Raw genomic sequence first — 22604 nt, forward strand, 5'->3', positions numbered from 1 at the left:
CAATATCTCACATACTTATGGTCGGACTGTTGAAAAATCGTATCTTTTGAAGGTTGGTACTAACTAAAAATTATATGGAATTAATACTAGCACCGCCATCTGTGCATCAGATCGGGGACTTTTTAATTGGCCTAATATTATTGATATCAGTGAAATACTACTGACATTTCCCCACTCTCCTAAACTCTCAATATACAGGGTGTATCTGAATTCAGAGAAATTAGAGTGGATTTTCTGTGATTACAAGTAGTGCTTAGCTTGTACCTAAGAGGGATTCTACCATCTTAAAGCGCAAGTAAGGAAAGTGTGTAATGTTTCGCTTCCCGACTGCTTTGAAGGTTAGAAATCCGTAGATTACCTACCGATTGTGAGCAACTTGAATTTTTAGACCAATACGCTCTATGAGTGTGACGTCACACACCGCCATTTTTGGTTCTCCTGTCAGTGTTCGGAATCCAAACAAATAAATTGTCATTCAAATTAGTACGGTGTCGTTGAAGGAATTGGGTTATTATCATTAATGAGAGTATTTGAGGAACGATTTCAGTATTAATTGATAGACAGAAGGAACGAGTTTGATACCAGTAAGTTTGAATCCTGTATCATTCCCCAGATTTTGTAAAAAGCCGCGTTTATTAGTTGAACTTCAAGTTCGAACTTACTGGCATTAATCTCGTGCCTTCTGTCTATCAATTAATAGTAAAATCGTTCCTTAAATAATCTTATTTATCGAAATAAGCCAATTTCTTCAACGACAACGTACTAATTTGAATGACAATTTGTTTGTTTGGATTCCGAACACTGACAGGAGAACTAAAATAGCGGTGTGTGACGTCATCACTAATACAGCGTATATACAGGGTGTATCTGAATTCAGAGAAATTAGAGTTTATTTTCTGTTATTGCAAGTAGCGCTCAGCTTGTACCTAAGAGGGATTCTATGCATCTTAATGCGCAGGTAAGGAAAGGTTGTAATGTTTCGCTTCCCGACTGCTTTGAAGGTTAGAAATCCGTAGATTACCTACCGATTGTGAGTAAATTGCATTTTTAGACCACTGGCGGCCACGTGCGCGATAGTATCACTTTCAGCACTCTTTACATTTTAATTCGCACCTACCTGCAAGGAAATGACGTTGCCCGAAGCCTCCAACCAATTGCCGCTGAGCAGCGCAGCGAAGTACTGGCACCTGGACGCCAGTATGCACTTGTGCGCCTTGATCCTGTGGTTCTCCACCTCGATGGTCACGTCCGGTCCTATCTCCTCCAGGAACATCCGCAACAGGTCCGTACCGAGCCTGCGCACCGATCTGCGCGGCTGGGTGGAACACGTCTCCGTGGTGGAGAAGGAGTCGTACATCTCCTCGCTCTCGGGCTCCATGGGGTGGGGGGCTATCCTGTAGCCCGCCGACCTGGACATCAGCAGGGGGCTCTCGACCCAGGAGCTCTCCGGTATGGACCTGCTCATCCTCGGCGTCACGTTCAGGTCCAGCCTGGTCTTCTGGCATTCCAGGTCGGAGAGTTTCACGAACTGCGGCAGGCTCTGGAAGTAATATTAATTATTACTAATAACAGGTTCACCGGGTATAAACCTTAGGCTTAAATTAAGATGAAGAAGAAGAATAATAGGTGACGAGAAACACCAAGATGTGATGGTCAACTTGGTAAAACATTTCTCGAAGGATGTAGGAATGGTGTTTGGATTGCAGTGTCTTATTCTTAGCTTTATTCGAGGCAGAATTCAAGATGAATCGACAGTCCTTTCGAAGGGACAAGAGATAAAAGCAATGAATACCTTGGCAAGGAACAAACCGACAAGTCAACCATCAAAGAATGAAGGAAGATTAAACGACTGTGTTCATTTGGATAATCAGGAAAATCCTAAAAACCAGCCTCAGCAGAAAGAACATGGCAAGAGTTATAAATACATATGGATGTTCCATCGTATCTTAGGTATTCTTTCAGTATAACTACAAAACTGATATCGATAACCTAAAACGCAAAATGATCACTTTGATGACAAAAGCTAACAAACACAAACACCGATAAAGCAGCATTGAGAGGACAATCCTGCCAAGGAATAAAGGATGCAGGGATCTGCTGGATATCGAGGAACTTGCTTATGGTCTACCAAACATTGAGTGAAGAAGACGAATCAACACCTTCACAACTGCACAAAGAACTTGTTCTATACGACCACCAGATAAACCCAGAAAAACTGCAAAGATGGTGGGAGAAGCCTCTGTATGGACGAAATTCCAACGATAAAAATCAGGTTCATGTCGACATTGGTTAACATCAGGTGGAGTCTATCCAGAAACGGTAGGCTTTCTACTAGCTATCCAAGATCAAGTGATCTCAACGAGAAACTACTACCAACATCGAAAAAACTCTCACATATTTTGCATATTATAATGAATAAGGAGATAATCCCAAATTTTTTTCCCGAATGACCAGAACCTCAAGTCATTGTATCTTATCACCTACTATGCAGCCTCCACAATATCGGCAGTGCTAGGCGTGAAACCAAAACCTAGAGTTGAACAACCAGCCCAGAAAGACACCGTAACAAACCACATTGGCAAATAAGGATAGAAGCCATAGTACAAAGCCTCCGACAAGATACAGGAAGTTTAACACAATTTGGAAAGGGTTTTTCATCTAGAAAACTTCACAAGATAGTGGATGTAAATTATGGATCGCCATAGGCGACATGCACAATATGATGCTAAAAATAAAAGTGCTCAAAAAACTTTGGACATATTCAAACAAAAATTGAGTGTATACTGTGAACGACTGAGAAGATACAAGGAGAGCTATAAACGAAAACTTTATCATTATTATTATTGGAAAACCCTTTATATCCATACGATTTAAGATATTCCATTATTGGAAATAACAAAGCAGTGGTTATGACATCATCTCTCAACTAGGTAACTTCAGTACAGGATGTAGTATGCGTTATTCAAATAAAACGGTTTGCCTGCAATGAATTCATAATAATTCGATATAAAGTCAGAATAACAGGAAGTAGAAACACGTAATAATGGATTTAATTTTCACGCAGAGTAATTGACGACTGACTCCTTCAAACATGCTCAATCATTCATCAACACGTTTTATGAATTGTCGATTTTGGACGGACCTTGATCTGAAGAAGAAACTGTAAACGATCTTGGTTCTTCACTCTTCGAGAGAGGTAAATATGAACCTATCGAGATGCTATTAAAATGGCATGGCAAATTAGCTAAGTAATCATTTAACCTTTTATTTTTAACGAAGATGACTGGTATGCTTTTCTTAGAAATATAATGGGATTTTCAACAGCGATGATATAAATTTAAAAATAAAAAAATTATAAATTATTGAGTGAGACAATTTTTTTTTAATTAAAAGGTTACATTATTATTATGCAATTATATATGAAAAATAAGATCATTCAAATGACTACCACGACTTCTACGTAGGTACTGCTTTCTGTCAATCCAATTTTTCATCATTTTTTCACATACAAGTGGATGTTTTTCATCAATGGTAAGTCCAAGGTTGATTTTAAATTGCTCAGTTGTTGGATTATCAGCATAAACGCGCGTCTTGCTTAAGATGCCTTAAACACCGGTGTGTTCACTTACTCTTGAAAAACCTTAAGATTAAAGTGGCGACTTTTGAAGGGTCCATCTTTTTTGGGTTTTAACTGTATTGGTCCCTTTCCACTTGAAGGCCAATTGTCGAAAATGTTGATAAAGTCATGGACGTTGTTGAGTCCGACCGTCATGTAAGCACATGAGTGCCCAAGAGCTAAGGATTGCATAAAAAAACAGTTTGGAACCATTTGCATAAGCCTGGTCTCAAGAAGAAGCTCGATGGGTACTACATGAGTTGAAGCAAAAAATCTCATGATCAGAATTTCCATATGCGAATCGCAAGAAAATCGACCCATTTTTGAAGCGCTTGGTGACTGGTTATGAAACGACAACGTCAAGCAAAAACGGTCGTGGTCGAAATGCTGTGAACAAGCGGAAACGGAGGCCAAGCTAGGGCCTAGGATTGACGTCCAGGAAGGTTTTGATGTGTGTTTAGTGGGATTGGCAGGGAATTATATACTATGAGCTGCTTGCCTTCGTTACAACTGTTAACTCGGAACTATAATGTCAATATTGGACCGTCTGAAGGAAGCAATCGCCCAGAAGCGGTCAGCTTTGGTCAATAGAAGAGAAATCGTGTTCCATCAGGACAACTCCAGGCCATACACATCGATAGTGATTCGCTAGAAGCTCTAGGAGCTTGTTTGGGAGATTCTTATGCATTCAATTTATAGTAAGGACCTGGCCCCAAGTGATTACCATCTATTCCTGCCCATGGTGAACAATTTAACTGGTGAAAAATTCGCTTCAACAAAGGCTTTTGAAAATCGACTGTCTCAATATTTTGCCAATAGGGACGAGGACTTCTATAGGGTTTTTTTTTCAAGGTATATAACTTTAAGTTGGTATTACTGTTCAAGATGGCGACCGATTTAACATCTGTCAAGTGATTTATTCTCAGTTTGGTTTGGCAATTCATCATGAATAGACTCACGCCTGAACAACGCTTGCAAATAGTGAAATTTTATTTCGAAAATAATGGTTCTGTGCGGAAAACGTATCGCGCACTACGTTCATTTTATCGTCAACAAAATCGTCCATCAGAGCAGTTAATTCGATTAACCATGGAACGTTTTCGCAGCACGTTTAGTCTTATTGATAACTCGCATTCCCAGAGATGCCGTACAGAAGAAGCTCTGGCTGCTGTAGAGCGTAGCATTGAGGAAGAGCCGAATGAGTCTATCCGCCATCGAGCACAGGAATTGGATCTGTGTCCATCCACTTTATGGAAGATTTTGCGGAAGGATCTTGGTTTGCGTCCTTATAAAATTCAACTCGTGCAAGAATTGAAGCCAAATGATCGTCAAGTAAGGCGCAGATTCGTCGAATGGGCCCAAAATGAGATTGCCGTTGTACCCGATTTTCATAAGCGAATTTTGTTTAGCGATGAAGCGCACTTCTGGTTGAATGGCTACGTCAAAAAACAAAACTGCCGCATTTGGAGTGTAGCTAATCCTCAAGTGTATCTCGAAACACCGTTACATCCAGAAAAACTGACTGTTTGGTGCGCTTTATGGGCTGGTGGAATCATTGGTCCGTACTTCTTCAAAAACGATGATGGCCAGAACGTTACAGTCAATGGTGATCGGTATAGAGCCATGATTACTAACTTTTTCATTCCTGAATTGAACAACCATGATGTCCAGGAGCTGTGGTTCCAACAAGACGGCGCAACATGTCACAGCTCGTGTCACAATCGATTTATTGAAAGACACGTTTGGTGACCGCCTAATTTCACGTTTTGGACCTGTGAATTGGCCTCCAAGATCTTGTGATTCAACACCGCTAGACTACTTTCTGTGGGGATATGTAAAGTCATTGGTCTATGCGAATAAGCCACAAACCCTTGACCATTTGGAAGACAACATTCGTCGTGTTATTGCCGATATACGGCCACAAATGTTGGAAAAAGTCATCGAAAATTGGACGTCCAGATTGGAATACATCCGAGCCAGCCGTGGCGGTTATATGCCAGAAATCATATTCAAAATGTAATGCCACAAGATTATCTTGCGGATAAATAAAATTCATGTCAATCGAATAATCCATCGTTGTTTTATTGCAATTTGAAGTTCTATAGCTCTAAAAAAAACACCCTTTAAGAGAGAGGCCTAATGATATTACCTTCAAAATGGCAACAAGTTATCGAAGAAAACGGCGCATATTTGACCCAAATCGGATCATTTTAACTATGGTAATTAAGGCCTTGTTTTCATGCAAAAATAATGGATTTTTTTACTACACATTATATTAAATAACCATTTCAGCTCTACAAAATTTCAAACTGATCAGAACCTTAGAGAATTCATGAAGAATATTGGAAAAGAAAACACCCAATATTTCCGTGTCAATATATCCGATCGAGTTGAAATTTTGTGTATAAATAAAGAATAACACTTTCAAGTGGAATGGAAAAAAAAGGGAAAGCTTTGACATGAATACAGGTACTCTAAGGCCCAGTTTCACCAAATGCTTCAATCTTGACTTGACTCTTAAGTGAGGCCTTAGATCAGGATTAATATAATGTAGCGTTTCACCACACTCCAAAGCGCCATTTAATCGACCAATCGCGATTTAGCACTAATCGGCCATTTTTGGAGGATTATAACCTTTCAAGTTGAGATTAATAATTATTTATCAATATGGAACTCTTGTCTATGTAATTATTTTTCCGGAAATTTATAATTTTTGGGTCAATTTCATCAAAATATGACTATATGTATAGGCTCAATATTTCCCATTTAAAATACTCGTAAACTTTGTTTTTGTGTTTTTTGAAATTTATTGCAAAGAATAATTTATTGATATGTTTGATTGAAATATTATTTAAGAAGCAGTAAAACTTGTTAATAAAAATAAATAAGTTAATAAAATTACTTATATAGTTTTTTTTTTCCAGAATGTGTGGTTTTGTAAAATGGGATAATTTCTTTTTAACTTCTGCAAGTTTCCGACATTTTGAAGCACATCACTCGAAATTTTCGGCAAAAATTAACTTTGTTTTTTGTTTACAAGATGACAAATGTTTTGAAATGTCATGAGTTATGAATGAATGACACCTGACACCTAGCGCCAATGGTGGTCATCAGTGCTAATACGATACAGAAAACTATATAACTTTTTGTTCACAACGTTGCCAAATGGTTTGACTATTCAATCGCGATTTGGTTAATCGCGATCATCTTCGGACGGGTTGATGCATGGTGAAACAGAAAACACTGTTAAGCCTGCTTTAGTAACAAGCGGAGTTTAATCAATCTGGGATCAAGTGCTGTTTGGTCAAACTAGGCCTAAGTGCTTGTCATTCAATTTTGCAGTGTTTTCACAGCCATTGTAATTCGCGGATCGAACCGGCAGCACAGAAGCCATAAAACAAATCTATAACCCCGTCTGATGCACGTCTAGAGATCTTCCTACGCTATTCACGTTCTCTTTCTAGACGATTTACACCCTTTCCGAGCCTTATTCGAACTGATCGATAATGCGGCACTAAATTTAGCGAACCGATTAAGTATATGTGCACCTGAAAAGGAAAGAGCCGATCCTAGATAAGATTTTAGAGAGGAAGAGTTGATAGTCAATGAATCTAGAGAAATTTCATGGCCTCCTAATAAGCTTTCTCCATTCAATGATTTCTTGGTTCACATCACTGTCGTCCCACATCTTCTGCGATAATGTTTACCCTTGACTCGAGTATCCGGAAGAATGTGGGAAATTGAAAACAAGATTTGTTCGAAACATACTGGAAATTTCATAGCCCTGTTGATTATTTCCATTTTATCATAGAATTTTTCAAGTCGAACCAAAAAATATCAAATAATAAAAACACTGTAATTTTAATTCATAACTTCCTCTATAAATGCAGAATAACCTGATTCGTGAAGAAAAAATATGGAAAAAACAACGCTAAAATATTTTCGTACTCAGCTGCTGGACTCGAACCTAGGGTTATCAGAAATCTGGATGAAAATGTCATTTCTATGAAACTATGAGAGACAAGACATTGCGGTGCAAAGAATATTGTGTTGTGTTAAGTTTTCAAAAAATGAATTTTTGAAATTATGTTTTTTTGATTGTTTCCCACAAAATTAATGTATCGTATCCTGGAGCTAGGAGAATGAATGCGGTATAGAATTCGATTTGTGCCATATTCCATGCAAACAGTACAGGGTGTCCCAAATTTGATGCTCACTGAAAGCATCTCGAAACTTAGAGAAAAATTCTTCAAAAACCCCCGATCTCTTTTTTCGAAAAACAAGATATCAGGAAGCAGATGATCCGCTGTTTTGCAATAGATAGCTGTAGCGGTAAATGGTAGTCGAAATAAATAGATCGTAGATGTCATACAATAAGCTTAGGTATGTATTTGTAAACATAACGCTATCGAAATATTAGTCGATTTGTGTCTGCATCATAAAGTTATTCTCGATTAAACATGTCAACTTACTAGTCAAATTCTCGTCATTTTCGGGAGGTTTTAATTTTCTGCTTTAATATGGAGAAATCTGCGGCTGAGGCTCATCGAATGCTCTCAATTACCCATGGTGAGGCCGCTATTAGTGAAGGAACGTACTGAGGGTTTCAACGCTTCAAGAACGGTGATTTTGACGTCGAAGACCAGTGGAAGAGAGAAGGTTTTCGAAGATGCAGAATTGGAGGCATTACTTGATCAAGACTCATGTCAAACGCAAGAAGAATTGATAGGATCTTTGGGAGTGACGCAACAAGCCTTCTTAAAGCGCCTGAAAGTCATGGGAATGATGTAGAAACAAGGAAATGGGGTGGTGAACGAGTTGAAGCCGAGATATGTTGAACGGCGTTTGTTTTCTTATGAACAGCTGCTTTCAAGGCAAAGACAGAAGGGATTTATGCATCTCATTGTGACTGGAGACTGAAAATGGGATAATTTCGATAATTCCCAGCGCAGAAGATCATGGGGATATCCCGGCCATGCTTGAAACCTCTTATTGGATTCCTATTGGATTTTACACATTCCAAAATATAATAATAATAATAATAATAATAATATCATTTATTCAATTAAAGTATACATTTAGAATTAATTACATTCCTGGAATGGTGAATAAATGAGCATACTTACGAAGCAGAGCACGTCTGCTTGTGTGTAAGAATACATATATATATAACCTAGCATGTAGTGTGATCAAAGATATAAAAATCCAAAAAGGATACACATGAACAAAAATTTAAAAGTAAAATATATAAATATAAAAGCACTGAAATAGCATACAATTGTCACATGATAAAAACAAATATGCCGAAGCAGACAAAAGACGACAAAATATAAATTAATATAAAATTACTGTTTAACCCGACTGTGACAAGTCACTTTCAGTTCTCGATCATCTCATGCATTTCAGAACGGGAAGCATGTCGAACATAACGCTTCAGTTTATTCTTGAATTTTCTAAGGTTGAGCTCACATTTTAGTTCTTCTGGTAGACTGCTAAAAAGTTTGGGACCCAAATAATTATAGTTCCTTTGGCCGACCGACTTGTGCATGATTGGTATCACAATACTTTCTTTATGGCGGGTCTTATAGTTGTGATCGTAGATGATTAATTCATTTTTGCACTTGTATTGAACTGTAGCAACACTTATGAAGAATAGTTGTCTTGGATCAAATATTTCAGTCTCCGAGTATAGCAGGTTGCTAGGATAGTCGTATCTCCTCTGCAGAATACATCTCAAAAAACGTCTTTGAATTACCTCAAGGGAACGCAGATGCGTTTTAGAGACTCCTCCCCAACCAATTATGCCGTAATTCAAGTGAGACTCTACCAAACTTTTGTACAAAATTATTTTTTGTTCATTATTTAATATACCGATCACTGTCTTGAACCTGTACAGAATGCATCGTAGCTTTTTTACAAGATGTAATATTTGTTGGTCCCATCTTAAGTGGTTGTCTAGAATAATGCCGAGGTATTTAACTTTTTTACAGGCTTGATGACGGCATTTCCGGATATTTTTATGTCATAATCTGGCAGGGATATATCATAACTACTGAATGGTAAATAGGAGGTTTTCTCAAAATTTATTGATAGCAATCTATAGTCAAACCACTCCTTTATTTTGCTTAGGTCGTTCTCTAGCTTATTTTTTAGATGGAACCAGTCGTCGTCTTCGCAGAATATAACTGTATCATCGGCAAAACTAATAACTTTTGAGTGGGTATTTAATAAAAAGAGATTATTGAGGTAAATATTAAACAGTATTGGTCCTAGGACCGTTCCCTGAGGTACACCACATTCAATAGTTTTTTCATCACTCACACCGTCACCAATTTTCACTCTTTGCTGCCTATTTAGTAGATAGCTTTTGAAAAGATCTTGTGCTATACCTCTTATCCCCACATCCTCTAGAGTTTTCAATAATATAGCGTGGTCTACGGTATCAAAGGCCTTTCTCAGATCTATAAAAACACCAATCGACGGCCTGGACCCATCCAAGCATCGATATATATGTTGCGTCAAAATCCTTATCGGGTCCTGAGTCGACATGTTCTCTCTAAATCCATACTGCGATTCTGACATCAGATTGTACTTTTGCAGGAATTTATTCAACCTCTTTTGTATAACCTTCTCCAATATTTTGGCCAGACATGTTATCAAGGCGATAGGCCTATAATTTGAGACATCAGTCTTCATTCCACTTTTATGGATAGGTATCACCATAGCCGTTTTAAATGCTGAGGGGAAATACCCCTTTTCCAGCGATTTATTAACTATGTAATTGAGTGGTTTCGATATATAGTTGGAAATAAGTTTGAGGGTTTCTGCTTTGATGTTATCGATGCCAGGGGCTTTTTTATTTTTAAGTTGTGATATTATCTCTATCAATTCACTTTCAGTTGCAGGATATAGGAAAATTGAGTGGTCACACAATCTTCTTCTTTCTTGGTAATCTGAATTTCTATCAATATCCTCAGCTAGCCTTCCACCCACCGATATAAAGTATTCATTGAATTTGTTAGCTATTTCGACACTCTCATTGATCTGTTCATTATTCTTTGTCGTTATCAATTTTATTGGTGAAGGTTCATCTTTAGTCAATATTTCATTCACAGTCCGCCAAAGCCCCCTAGAATCATTTCTTTCTTCTGCCAGGCGTTTTCTATAGTATGAAGTCTTGGCAATCTTTACGAGTTTACTCAGTTTTCCCTTATACTCTTTGTATTCTTCAGAAAAGGCAGTATTTTCTGGGTCACTTTTCACTTTATGATACATATTATTCTTCTTATTAACAGAATTGACGAGAGATTTGGTCATCCACTTTTTTCGTGCTCTCTGTTTACTGTTGATCCTTATAAATTTCGTACACTCATCCAAGTTAGTCCTTATAACCCTGACTAATTCATCTGTTGCAGAGTCAAGATTGTCGCAATGATAGATATTATTCCAGTTTTCCCCCTTTATATTTTCTAAGAACCTTTTTTCATCTATCTGTTTATAGTACCGTACTTTATCATCTTTTATACTCTTACTATTTTCGAGGACTATTTGGGCCAAAACCGTGTAATGGTCTGTAATCGATGTTTCGTACGTAATTGGCAAGATTGAGTCATAGTTATGATATTTTGATTTTATAAACATATGATCTATACATGTGCGAGATTTCTTTTGTTCTCTTGTAGGTGTATTTATCGCGGAAATATATCCGTGTTCACTCATGGTATTCAGATAAAATTCAGTATCACAAGAGGCACCCAACAAATCAATATTCATATCACCAATAACTATACCATAGTGAAAAGTTTCATTCTCCCTACCCAAAACAGTATTCAGTTCGTCAACAAATGAATCAATATCTGTAGCTGGCGATCTATATATGCCATCTACATTGAAAACTGAGCCATGTACATTCATCTTGGCCCTCAGGAGGAAACTTCCATTTAGACTGATTGTGGTGTGAGACACGTACGCCTCTGATTTCACAAACATTACAACTCCGTCGTTTTGATTTAAATTTCCAGAATTGTAGATTGTTTTGTATCCAGGAATGTTGAAGACTTTAATATCAGGAATAATGCGCGTCTCGGTAAGTACAATACAGTCGAATGATACTTCTAATTGATCTAGAGTGATCAAAAATTCATCGAAGTTATTTGACAAACTGCGAATGTTATTATGAATGATCTTGAAATCATCATGTGGATTATTGACTTCTAAAACTTTTTTGACCTCTTCACCAGTACTCAAGGAGAACGAATCCAACTTAACCACAACAAAGTCTCTTATATAGGGATCCATGTTACAGTTTGACTCACCTGATCATGCACAGACCTCCAGCTTGACCACGACATACAAAACAGACTCCCAACATTATCCCATCACTGCAGCCGCGCAGAGTTCACGTGTGACAAATTGGGAAGTTTCTTCTTTTCCCTGTCACTTATTGACCTTGTCTTCACTTTTTCGATGATTTGGTTAGTCGATTGTTTCTGGAGTTGTTTCTTATCGATTCCAAGGTTTCCGCTGCTTTTGGGGGTTCCAATGTTTGATTTGATCGCTGCTTCCAGAATCTTGGCCGTTTCCACTTCAAATTCTTCACGGAGGAGTGGTTGAGTAGGTGTCGATGGGGCACTATTTGTCCTAATGGCTTTTTCTTTTTCGGTCTCCAGTAGTTGATTTACTGTGTATTCTACCCCATCAACCACTAGTTTATTTCCTTTAATAAAAGATCTTTTGCCTGTGTTTTGTCTCTGGGTCTGTAGATTCCTCTTCAGAACTGACTGTTCCTCTCTTTGTTTGGAGGTTAGGTCTTGTGAGATGGATACCTTGGTTCCCTTCAGTTTCTTACAGTTTGTAAATATGTACTTCTTGGTGAGATTAGATACAAATTCAACTTTCACAGGGCAGTTTTTTTTTGATCCCAAGCAATATATGTCTTTTATTTCACTTGCTGCAAGATCCACCTGGAGCAGCGACTTTAACTGGCCCTGAATAAAATCGAAAGTGATTTCGTGCCGCTCTCTATCAAGTCCAAATATGACAACGTTATTCGACTTCTGCTGCCGTTCTAATTTTTCGATTTTCTGCTTCAGAAAAGAATTTTCGACTTCCAGTTGTTTTATTCTCTTGGATGATTCTTCTATTCGCAATTGTATTCGTGCTTCACTGGCATCAATAGCAATCTTTAATTCCGTCCTATTTTGTTGGATTTCTTCAATTATACGCTTTGCATCAACGCCAGTAAGATTCACAGTAGAAGCCATGTGAGTGTATGGACCGCTTTATGATGGTATCGAGTAAGGAGAGATAACCACTGATTAGGCGACTGTTTTGACTTTTTTATTCACACAGTGACAGGTTACTTCAGTCAGTATTACGGTTTGTACTCCACTCATATTCGTCGAATTTATAATTGAGTGCGATGAAATGCTCTATTTTCTAGGCCTACCTTGTTTGAAATATTTTCTTGGGTGCTATTTCTCAATATTTTGATTAACTTCACGGAGCAACAATTCGAGCAATCTTACTCTAAGGCGGATCTAAATTGTAAAATTTCAGAAGGGGGTAACATTTTTTCTTCGTAAGATTCCAAAGTTTTCTTTTAGGAGTTATAAAATTCTTCAGAAAATTTGCTTTCAGTGATGTTGAACCAAAATAAAATAATGAAAACACCTTGAAAAGAATTGAAAAGTTTTGACAGTATTAAGAAAAGATATCAAAGTTGAAACCTTCAAATATTTTTTAACAAGTTTGCTTGAGTTCCCTCTTCTGAAAGCGGATATTCGAAAAACAAACATACAACAAAGTAACAGGGTCAATTTCTTCACGTTGAAAACAAGTTCCTACACCAATTTCGAGATTACCGTACAATAAAAGTGATAATTCTAAAACGAATTATCAGAACTAGTTTATAAAGGTTCGGAACTTGTTTCAAATTTGTTAGAAATCGAACACACATAGAAGGCGTAGTCTCATCCAATTAGACAAGCAAGAAACATTCGACTTTTCTAAAAACGAAAGTTATGGCCACTTTTTTTACTACGTCGGATTCTTCCATGGAAGTCAAAGTCTAGGTCTTATTCAAATATGGAAGGCGGTATGATGCTCATACTGCTATATTTAGCAAACATTGAATACGCTTTCAATTTCGACGTGTCGTTCTCACGAAGCATCGCATGGCAGAGGACAGTCCATTCTTTTTCCTCTTGATATCTGCATATAATATGATTCCCACCTATGGAGATAGAATACCCACGCGTAGTTTTGATGTTAATGAGGCCTTCTACACGGGACAAAAATGATGAGACACAATTTTACCAGCGGTCGTTCTCCAGACAGGGCGTTAAGTATTTCGTCAAAATGACTTCATTTTTCAATTTTCGACTCGAGAATTATCTCAAACGATTTCTGATGACGAATGCCTCTTCAAATTTGATTCGGTCCGTCCATAGAGTAATAAACATAGATAGAGGAAGTATATGCAATTTTTACATGTCCCCAACATGGTTGGATTACGTTGTCAGATTGTGATATATTTTCAAATCCACAATTTTCCTATATCATTATGAATGTTTATTATATTGAATGAAATAAATTCATTTGAGTGATTCCTGATTAAATATACAAATTTTATTATTTGGAATCCGATATTTCTCTTAATTGTCGAATCTATTATAAGCAGAATATTTATTATTTTCTGTATCTATCTGCTGAAATCCATGGTTTGGCAACTTTTGCTCTCCTAGTGTCATCGGTTGTATTATGTCGTTTGGCGCGCTTGAAGTTCTGAATTTCATATTAATTCAATATATTTTGAGTTAATATAAAACGTTGATTCACTATGGGACATAAGAAGTGCGTTCTTTGTGGAGAAACTCGCGAATTGAGTGAAATATCGTATCACTGATGCGTTTTGATTTCCACGCGCTTCTTGTCAAATTTAATAGTTCATGTTGGGGACGAAATTTGCTTACTGAAAATTACATATGCTCCCTCTATCTGTGTTTATTACTCTGGGGGTCCGTCCGACTGTAAACATGATAACTCCCGAATGAGAAGTGTTAGAAAATTGAAATTTTCGTGGTAGATTCGGATTTATATTGACACAGTTAAGTGTCAGGGGGAAAGTCCGAGAAAGTTCATTTCATATTGACCAATCAGAATGCTGCATTAGTGTATTTTGTGGTCTGAATTTTCTCCGAAAAAGAAGGCATTCATGAACGATTTAAAAATAGTATATTTTAAAATTAAAACAAGTTGCAGAATGGGCTGCTATTCCAACACGAACGCAAGAGTGTTGGAATTGTCTTCTGCAACGAGTATTAGTGTAGTATTTTCTCTAATTCAGTCAAGTTTTTTGAAGTATTGTCGAAATTCAATGCAAAATTCAGATAATACATCCGAGTGACTTTTGTATTGTATCTTGGCAGTTGGTGTGACTGCTATGAAAATTGACAGATTACGGAATTTGAATCGTACGTTTCGAATTTTGAAATAATTTATAATTACGCATTAAATTCGTGATTTATGACGAAATGGATTTTACACCACCAGAATAAAGTTGCAAATCTTTTCACAATATCCAAATTATATTATAGTGACCATTGGCGTGTGTAGACAACCACAAAACGAAAAATTTAACTGAAAACAATGCTGTAATGAGTTCATTACAGCACTGTTTTTAGTACTGTAATGAACTCATTACGATACTGAAATAGAGAAAAATATTTTCTTTTCATGATCCCAAGGTTTATCATCGGAAACAATACACCGACCAGCATAGGAACCTCATCCATTATGCTTCTCTCGTAATCTCCATAACGATGTTCCGAGTTGATAGCAACAATCGTACAGCTATTAAAAAATGTGAAAGGCGTAGTCCTCGGGTCCTTTGTTTACCCGAAGTGAGACGTGAGGCAGTCGAATAATTCGAATTTCGCACTTGCAAGACGAGCAGTTGTAAATTTGCTACATCTGTACGTATGATCGTATAATAACTCACCAAACCAGAAATCTCGACTCGATCTGGGACGATATAAGCTATTAAACATCTTCGATAACGTACCGTTATGACGTTGAGCGGAGATTGCAAAAATCCAGTTGGGCATGACTCCTGATGGGGTTCTTCGTAAGATGATTGATTGACTGATTGATTACCTTCGTTCAAAGAGGCAATTTATATTAATGTATCTCAAAAGTATAGAAGCCTAGATACTAAGTAAGAAAGCAAATTTCGATTTGAAACGCTCACATTTTTGGGTAGTTCTTCAATTTCAATAATAAAGATACTGCAAATTTCACGCAAATTTCAAAAACTATTTTGGTTATACAAAGGGTTTTCCAATAAGAGGACTCAAGTTAATTATTTCACCTGTTTTATTATCTCCAACAATAAATCTTTGGAATTAGCTGAGTAAATAACAAATATTGACTTTATTCATTTCTAGAGTTGCAAGCATAGAAATGAAATGAGCATATAAAGGATGCCCGAAACTATGGTACAAAATTGAAACAGAATTATCAAAAACTATTTTGGTTATACAAAGGGTTTGCCAATAAAAAGTTTCATTTTGATATCAGAGAAATCAAAGGATGTTTATTTCATTGTAAAGAGGAAGGTATGTCATTAACAATGGAAAACGATGGGATGGATAAGCCAAATGGCCGCCAAGGCTACGGTTGCAGCACCATGTCCTTTTCAAGAAATTTTCCATGAACAATTCGCACATTTGCAGCTGTATGTCCGCGATAACTTCACCAATTCCATCTTTAAGGACTTGAATCGATTGTGGACAATTGGCATAGAACATAGAACTTTCACGTGGTCCCAAAGAAAAAGGTCTAAAAGTGTTAAATCACTAGATCTACATTGCCAATAGTGATCACCTTTTCGAGAAGAAACACTGACAGGAAACTTTTCTTGTAAAATTGCGATTGTTTCGTTGCTTGTGTGGAACGTAGAGCAATCTTATTGAAAATCCGTATGATTAAAAATTGCGTATGCTCCCTCTATCTATGTTTATTACTCTATGGATTAAACTAAAAACAACACTGTCAATGCGACCAGTGGAGGCGATCCTACATGGTGTACATGGATTTCTGTTCTGAAGTTTTCTGCAGGTGGTACAGTTAATGAAGAATATTATTTAAACGTTATATGCGGCAAAAAATATTGTGGAAAGAAAGCTAATAGTTTTTGAATCGGGGATATCAATGCGATGTCAAGGGCCAAAAACTCAATAAATCTAAATGAATCGAATATGAAATATTCCTGTGACTGAAAAAAACTACAGTCTAATCCTTAGCTTAGACAATGACGTTGTCATAATCGTAAACTAAAAGTTGAGAAAATATCTCGTGGATAAAAGTTTAGATCCTTAAATCTTACGAATAACCGCCGTATTGACCTGAAATGGCACCGGTCGTTTTTTTTCCGCATCATGTCAATAATCGAGAGATCTTTCCATACAACTTAAGGCATTTTACGATAATGCAAAAATTGCAGTGTCGTTTGAAGCAAGGTGAATTTATTAGCATCAAAACAACGTGATAGCCACGAGACGAGCAACCTTCACCGGATGAAAATTCTCCGAAAGTCGGCGGAGTTAAGGTAGCTTTCCACGCTGCTTCACGTAGAATGCACGTAATTTTAAAAAGCAAATTTACTGTAGGTATTTGCGCTCAAAACCGACCATCGATGTACGTTCGTTCGCTTATTTTTTTCGAAGGTTTCGATTATAAAGGATGAGTCACGGCCGTCGAAGGTTGTTTCTGAAAATTAATGTCTGGTGGCGGGTTTACATTTACAACATCTGTTCGACGTCGAATTCGACATTATGGGAACCTGAAGAGAATATGCGTTCAATTAACCGCGTTTTCAATGTTACAACATAATGTTTATTTAATCGAACTATTTTTGCTTTTTTTTTCATGACTGCAGAGATAGTGGATCGAATTGATGATTTATAAATTTTAGGAGAGCACCGAATATGAGCCATGAGCTTTTTGGTTTTCGTTTATTGATACGCCTATTGCGCTTTTGATACCAAATAACCGTATACTTACCTTTAAACGAAGCGTTTTTCAATAAAGGGTTTAGTTTTGATATTAAAAACAAAAAAACAGTATATTTTAAGATACATAGGCGTACAACTTTGCTTCCGCCGTTTTTACCGAAATTCGAGGCTTTATTGTAAAATACTGGTGATACATTTATGATTCAAATCAAAGTATTGTCCATCGCTGGCCACTACTTTCTCCGATCTTTCGGGCAGCGTACGAATCCCGCATTGGAAAAACTGGTCATCTCTTGAAGCGATCCACGAATCGATCCAATTTTTTACTTCATCATAAGATCGGAAGTGCTGTTCAGCCAGGCCGTGGGCCACTGATCGAAACAAGTGATAGTCTGAGGGAGCAACGTAGAGAAAATACGGCGGGTGGGGTAGGACTTCCCATATCAACGTTTCTAAGTATATCTTTACTACTTTCGCAACATAGGGTCGAGCATTGCCATGCTGTAAAATCACTTCATCATGCCTCTCGTTGTATTGCGGCCGTTTGTCTTTCAATGCTCGGCTCATACGCATTAATTACGTTCGATAACCATCGCTTGTGACTGTTTCACTCGTTTTCAACAACTCATGTAGCATGACCTTGGAACTGTGTATATTCGGTTTGGCCGTGGACGTGGAAGCATGGCCGGGATATCCCTATGATTTTCTGCGCTTGGGATTATCGTAATGAACTCATTTTTCTTCTCCAGTCACAATGCGATGCAGAAATCCCTTTCGTTTTTGCCTTGCAAGCAGCTGTTCACAAGCAAACAAACACCGTTCAACATCTATCGGCTTCAACTCGTACGGCACTCAATTTCCTTCTTTCTGGCTTGTTGCGTCCCTCCAAATGACAATTCTTGTTGCGTTTGACACGAGTCTTGACCAAGCAATGCCTCCAATTCTGCATCTTCGAAAAACTTCTCTCTTCCACTGCCATGCTGGTCTTCGACGTCGAAAACTCCGTTTTTGAAGCATTGGAACTACTCTCGGCACGTTCTTCCACTATGTAATAGCAGCCCCACCATAGGTATTTGAGAGCATTCGATGAGTCTTAGCCGCAGATTTATTCAGATTGAAGCAGAAAGTTAAAACCTCCCGCAAATGACGAGAATTTGGCTCGTAAGCTGACATGTTTAACCGAGAATAACTTTATGATGCAGACACAAATCGACTAATATTTCGTTGGCGTTTTGTTTACAAATACCTAAGCTTATTGTATGACATCTTCGATCAATTTTTTTCGACTACCACTGACCGTTACAGCTATCTATTGCAAAACGGCGGATGCAAAGTTGTACACCTAAATCCATTATTTCATTGTAAAGTGGAAGGTATGCCATTAACGATGGAAAACGATATCAGCTAAATGGAATTTTGCATCAAGCTTGAAATTGGTTTTGTACATCTATACCCAAAATTTTTACTTGCTAGAATGGATCGTCGTTTAATTGATTGGTTTTCGTGAATAATTCACATATGAAATACATATAACCTAATGGAACATCACCCTTACAGCTGATAGACCATAGAGTACAGATATGTTTGATAACACTCTTTGAAAATGCAATTTGATTGTCTTATCGCACGAAGTTCCGTTAACCTCAAAAATCACTTAAACGTACCCTTGTCATAGACACAAACATTTATCTCTTCTTACTCATACCCTTCAGAATTGTTGTCTGGGAATTCGTAAAAGAATTCGGTATAAATCCAACAAGATGAATCGAGGGGCTTCAATATAAAGTAGAGGAATGCTTAACATTTCCGCCAATGTATCTCAAAATACTCTAGCGAAGAATTTCCGAATTCCAATAAACCTATTGTTGCATCTATTTATAAGTAACCATGAATTCGGAAACATTTTCGCTCGACCTCTGTGACTCTATTCGTGTTGTTCTAATTCCTGATGTAATTGCTCGATTCAACTGGACAGAATTCAGGAAATCGTTACGTTAACTAAATGCATAATCGGATAAGCTTGCTCATTGTACGCAATTCGCGTTATCTCGACACATAATGAATTTCGATTTTGAACTTGGCAATCAAATCCTATTCGTGATTGATATTGAGGACTTAAGTTAACTATTTTAGGTGTTTTAATTACCTCCAATAATGAATCTTTGGAATTAGCTGGGTAAATAACAAATATATTGACTTTATTCATTTCTAGAGTTGCGAGCATAGAAATGAAAGACCTATACATATATAGGGTGCCCGAAACTTTGGTACCAAATTGAAACAGAATATTCTTTTACGTCACTGCTAAAATCATTTTTGAGTGAAAAATATATACTTTTTTGAAACCATAGTAAAATTTTTTCAGCAGAAATTATTTCACAATCTCAATTACGAGTCCAAATAACTGAGGATTCAACTAAAAAAATGACACTTTCATTTTTGTAGGGCGTACTCATAATTTTTTTCAATCAGATATTCGTCTCAATAAATTCCAAAAATTTATTATTGGAAATGATTGACATTTGAAAAATGCATGTGAGAAGGTATACTAGCTTTCAGACTCAATAAAATACAGTCAACAAAATTATTTTTCCCATAAATGACTTGTTATCTACATCATCGTCCTTGAACACTCTAGATATCCTCAAATCAGTCAAAAGATAAAATTATAATGCAACAGACTAATTATCTCATAGATAAATAGATACTCAAACCAAACCATTATTGAGTAATGAACAAAAAATGAAATACCTTCTTTATAATTGGTATCATCTTAATCTTTCATTCTTTCATATAATTACTGTCCAAATTCAATTGTTTATCTCTATCAATTCTGCAGTCAATATAAATAAATAACCCGAATTTATAAATAAATAGAAATGAATAATATATGAAGTAACTTTTCATTATAGTCATAACTATATTTAAAAATAAATAAGATGTAGAGATTTATTTGAGTTGAATATGTTGAAATTAATCAGAAGTCACATACCTTAACTTCATTTTTTTCTTCTTCAATCTCAATTTGCTGATCTTCAGGCAGTGAGCTGTTGCTACATGGTAGTGAATTATTTTTTTCAACTTCTGCTGGTTCACATTCTTCTTTAGGTTCTTCTACATCTTTTTCTACTGAATTACAACTTTTATCATTATTTTCTAGTACTATTTCTTCATTACTACTAGATAAACTGGAAGTACTTTTTTCTATATATAAATTGTTGTTAGCTTCTACATAGGGTTCTTGACATTCCCTACTTGGCCCTGGTACAGAATTTAGAGAGCTTCCACTACCTGAAAGGCTTTCACTATGTTTTCCATTCTGTTTAGCAAACTTGCCTTTTCTTTGTAATACATGAGAGGATAAAGATAGTGGCTTTTCCTTTTTGGGTGCTTCAAAATCAATTACCATAGAGAATATATTCTTTTTAATACTTGATGGAGCACTTTTAGGAATATCTGGAACTTCACTCAAATCAACATAAAACCCAAGAGGGGATTTCCTGGCAGAATCATCTGAATCTACCTGCACAATTGAGTTGAAAGGAGTTGAGGTCTCTATAAAAGTACCAGGTATATCCGAATGGGAAAAATTGTTGTCTACTTCTGAGCCAGACATTTGAAGCATAGAAAATTGGGGTATTGAAGATTGAAATATGAGTGCTCCCTGTCTTCGTTCATCATTCCTTCTCTGATCAACATCAGCATCATCAGAGAGACTGGCTGCATCGATAAAGCAGCCACTTAATAATTGTTGGTTTCTGAGTTGTTTCTGTTCCTTAGTCCTACCTCTGCGATCCTCATCACTCCCAAGACCAGAATCCATGGCTTTTGCATACCTCCAACTCAAAACTAATGTAATTACCAAGGATCACAACATTTGGGATAGAATTCAATGTTGAAGCGTAATAATGGATTCATGTAATTCACTCTATGTTATCTTCAGTTATAAATGCAATTTTCCTGAAGTTTTCTGTGATGAATTGATGAAAATAGGATGAAACTAATGTACTTCTCTTACTGCCAAGAGAATTCCTCACAGACATACCCGTGACCGAATCATTCGATAAACCAGACATTCAGTTTTTTTCAGGCTTCATAATGATTAACGGAGCGATACGTTAAAACAAACGTAATCCTAGCGGAAATTCATTACAAACTGTAACCTCACTACCGGACAGGAGATTCACTACACTACACAAGTGCAGACAGTTGATTATTGCTGTCAGTGTCAACTTCCAGTCCCCCCAACCATTCATGAACGATGTAATTTGCGAGAGTAATAGACTTATACACAAAGCGAAGGTGAAAAAAAGATAGAATAATAATATTGATGTCTGCGCACAAGTCGGGGCGGCATTATTTATTTCAAAATTAGCGCCGAAAAAAATTGTTGTGGTTCTCTATGCACAGATTGGGAAATCCCGTACGAACCAGGTACATAGAAATTTGATGCATTTCTTATCAGATTGGATCTGTGGTAGCTTATTATAATTTTGATCGAAAGAAACCCAATATTAATGTGACGGACGATCCTACGAAGTTAAAATTTTGCTTGAAGGTGTATAATAATAATTCAAATCTTGATACAAAATTCAATGTTGATTTCGTCTCCAGAACCATATAAAAAATCAAACAAAATTATAGTCTGGCGCCAAGTAGGCTATCCTCGAATTTTTAATCAATTTTCAGCAATGTTTTAGGCAATTTTGGTAATCAACTAATAGAATCTCTTTAATTTCTGTTGAAGGATTTCTAAACAATAAATTATTGGAAAAGTGACAGTTGTTTTATAATTATTCGAATATTACATGTTTTCTTACAAGAGTATGAAGATTTACAATTTGAAATCCTTTCCCAAACTCTATTCGATCTATTCTCATATACCTAATAGTTCATTTGTTAAATTATGAGAAATCATGGAATAATTGTTTTTTTCAATTCGAATTTTTCTTCCTATATTAACTCATATTATA

General features: G+C 36.7%; 1 protein-coding gene across 1 annotated transcript in view; it reads right to left on the reverse strand.

Moving 5' to 3' along the window:
• Positions 1-21891, reverse strand: part of LOC123673744 — a 29351-nt gene extending 7460 nt beyond the window's left edge. The window contains exons 1-2 of the mRNA XM_045608391.1: positions 20624-21891; positions 1118-1540 (exon numbers count right to left, since the gene is read on the reverse strand). Coding sequence (XP_045464347.1) covers positions 1118-1540; positions 20624-21454 — 1254 coding nt within the window. The 5' untranslated portion in view covers positions 21455-21891. The remainder of the gene's footprint in view (positions 1-1117; positions 1541-20623) is intronic.
• Positions 21892-22604: the final 713 nt, after the last annotated feature.

This window comes from Harmonia axyridis, chromosome 2, assembly GCF_914767665.1.
Source record: "Harmonia axyridis chromosome 2, icHarAxyr1.1, whole genome shotgun sequence".
Lineage (NCBI taxonomy): Eukaryota > Metazoa > Arthropoda > Insecta > Coleoptera > Coccinellidae > Harmonia > Harmonia axyridis.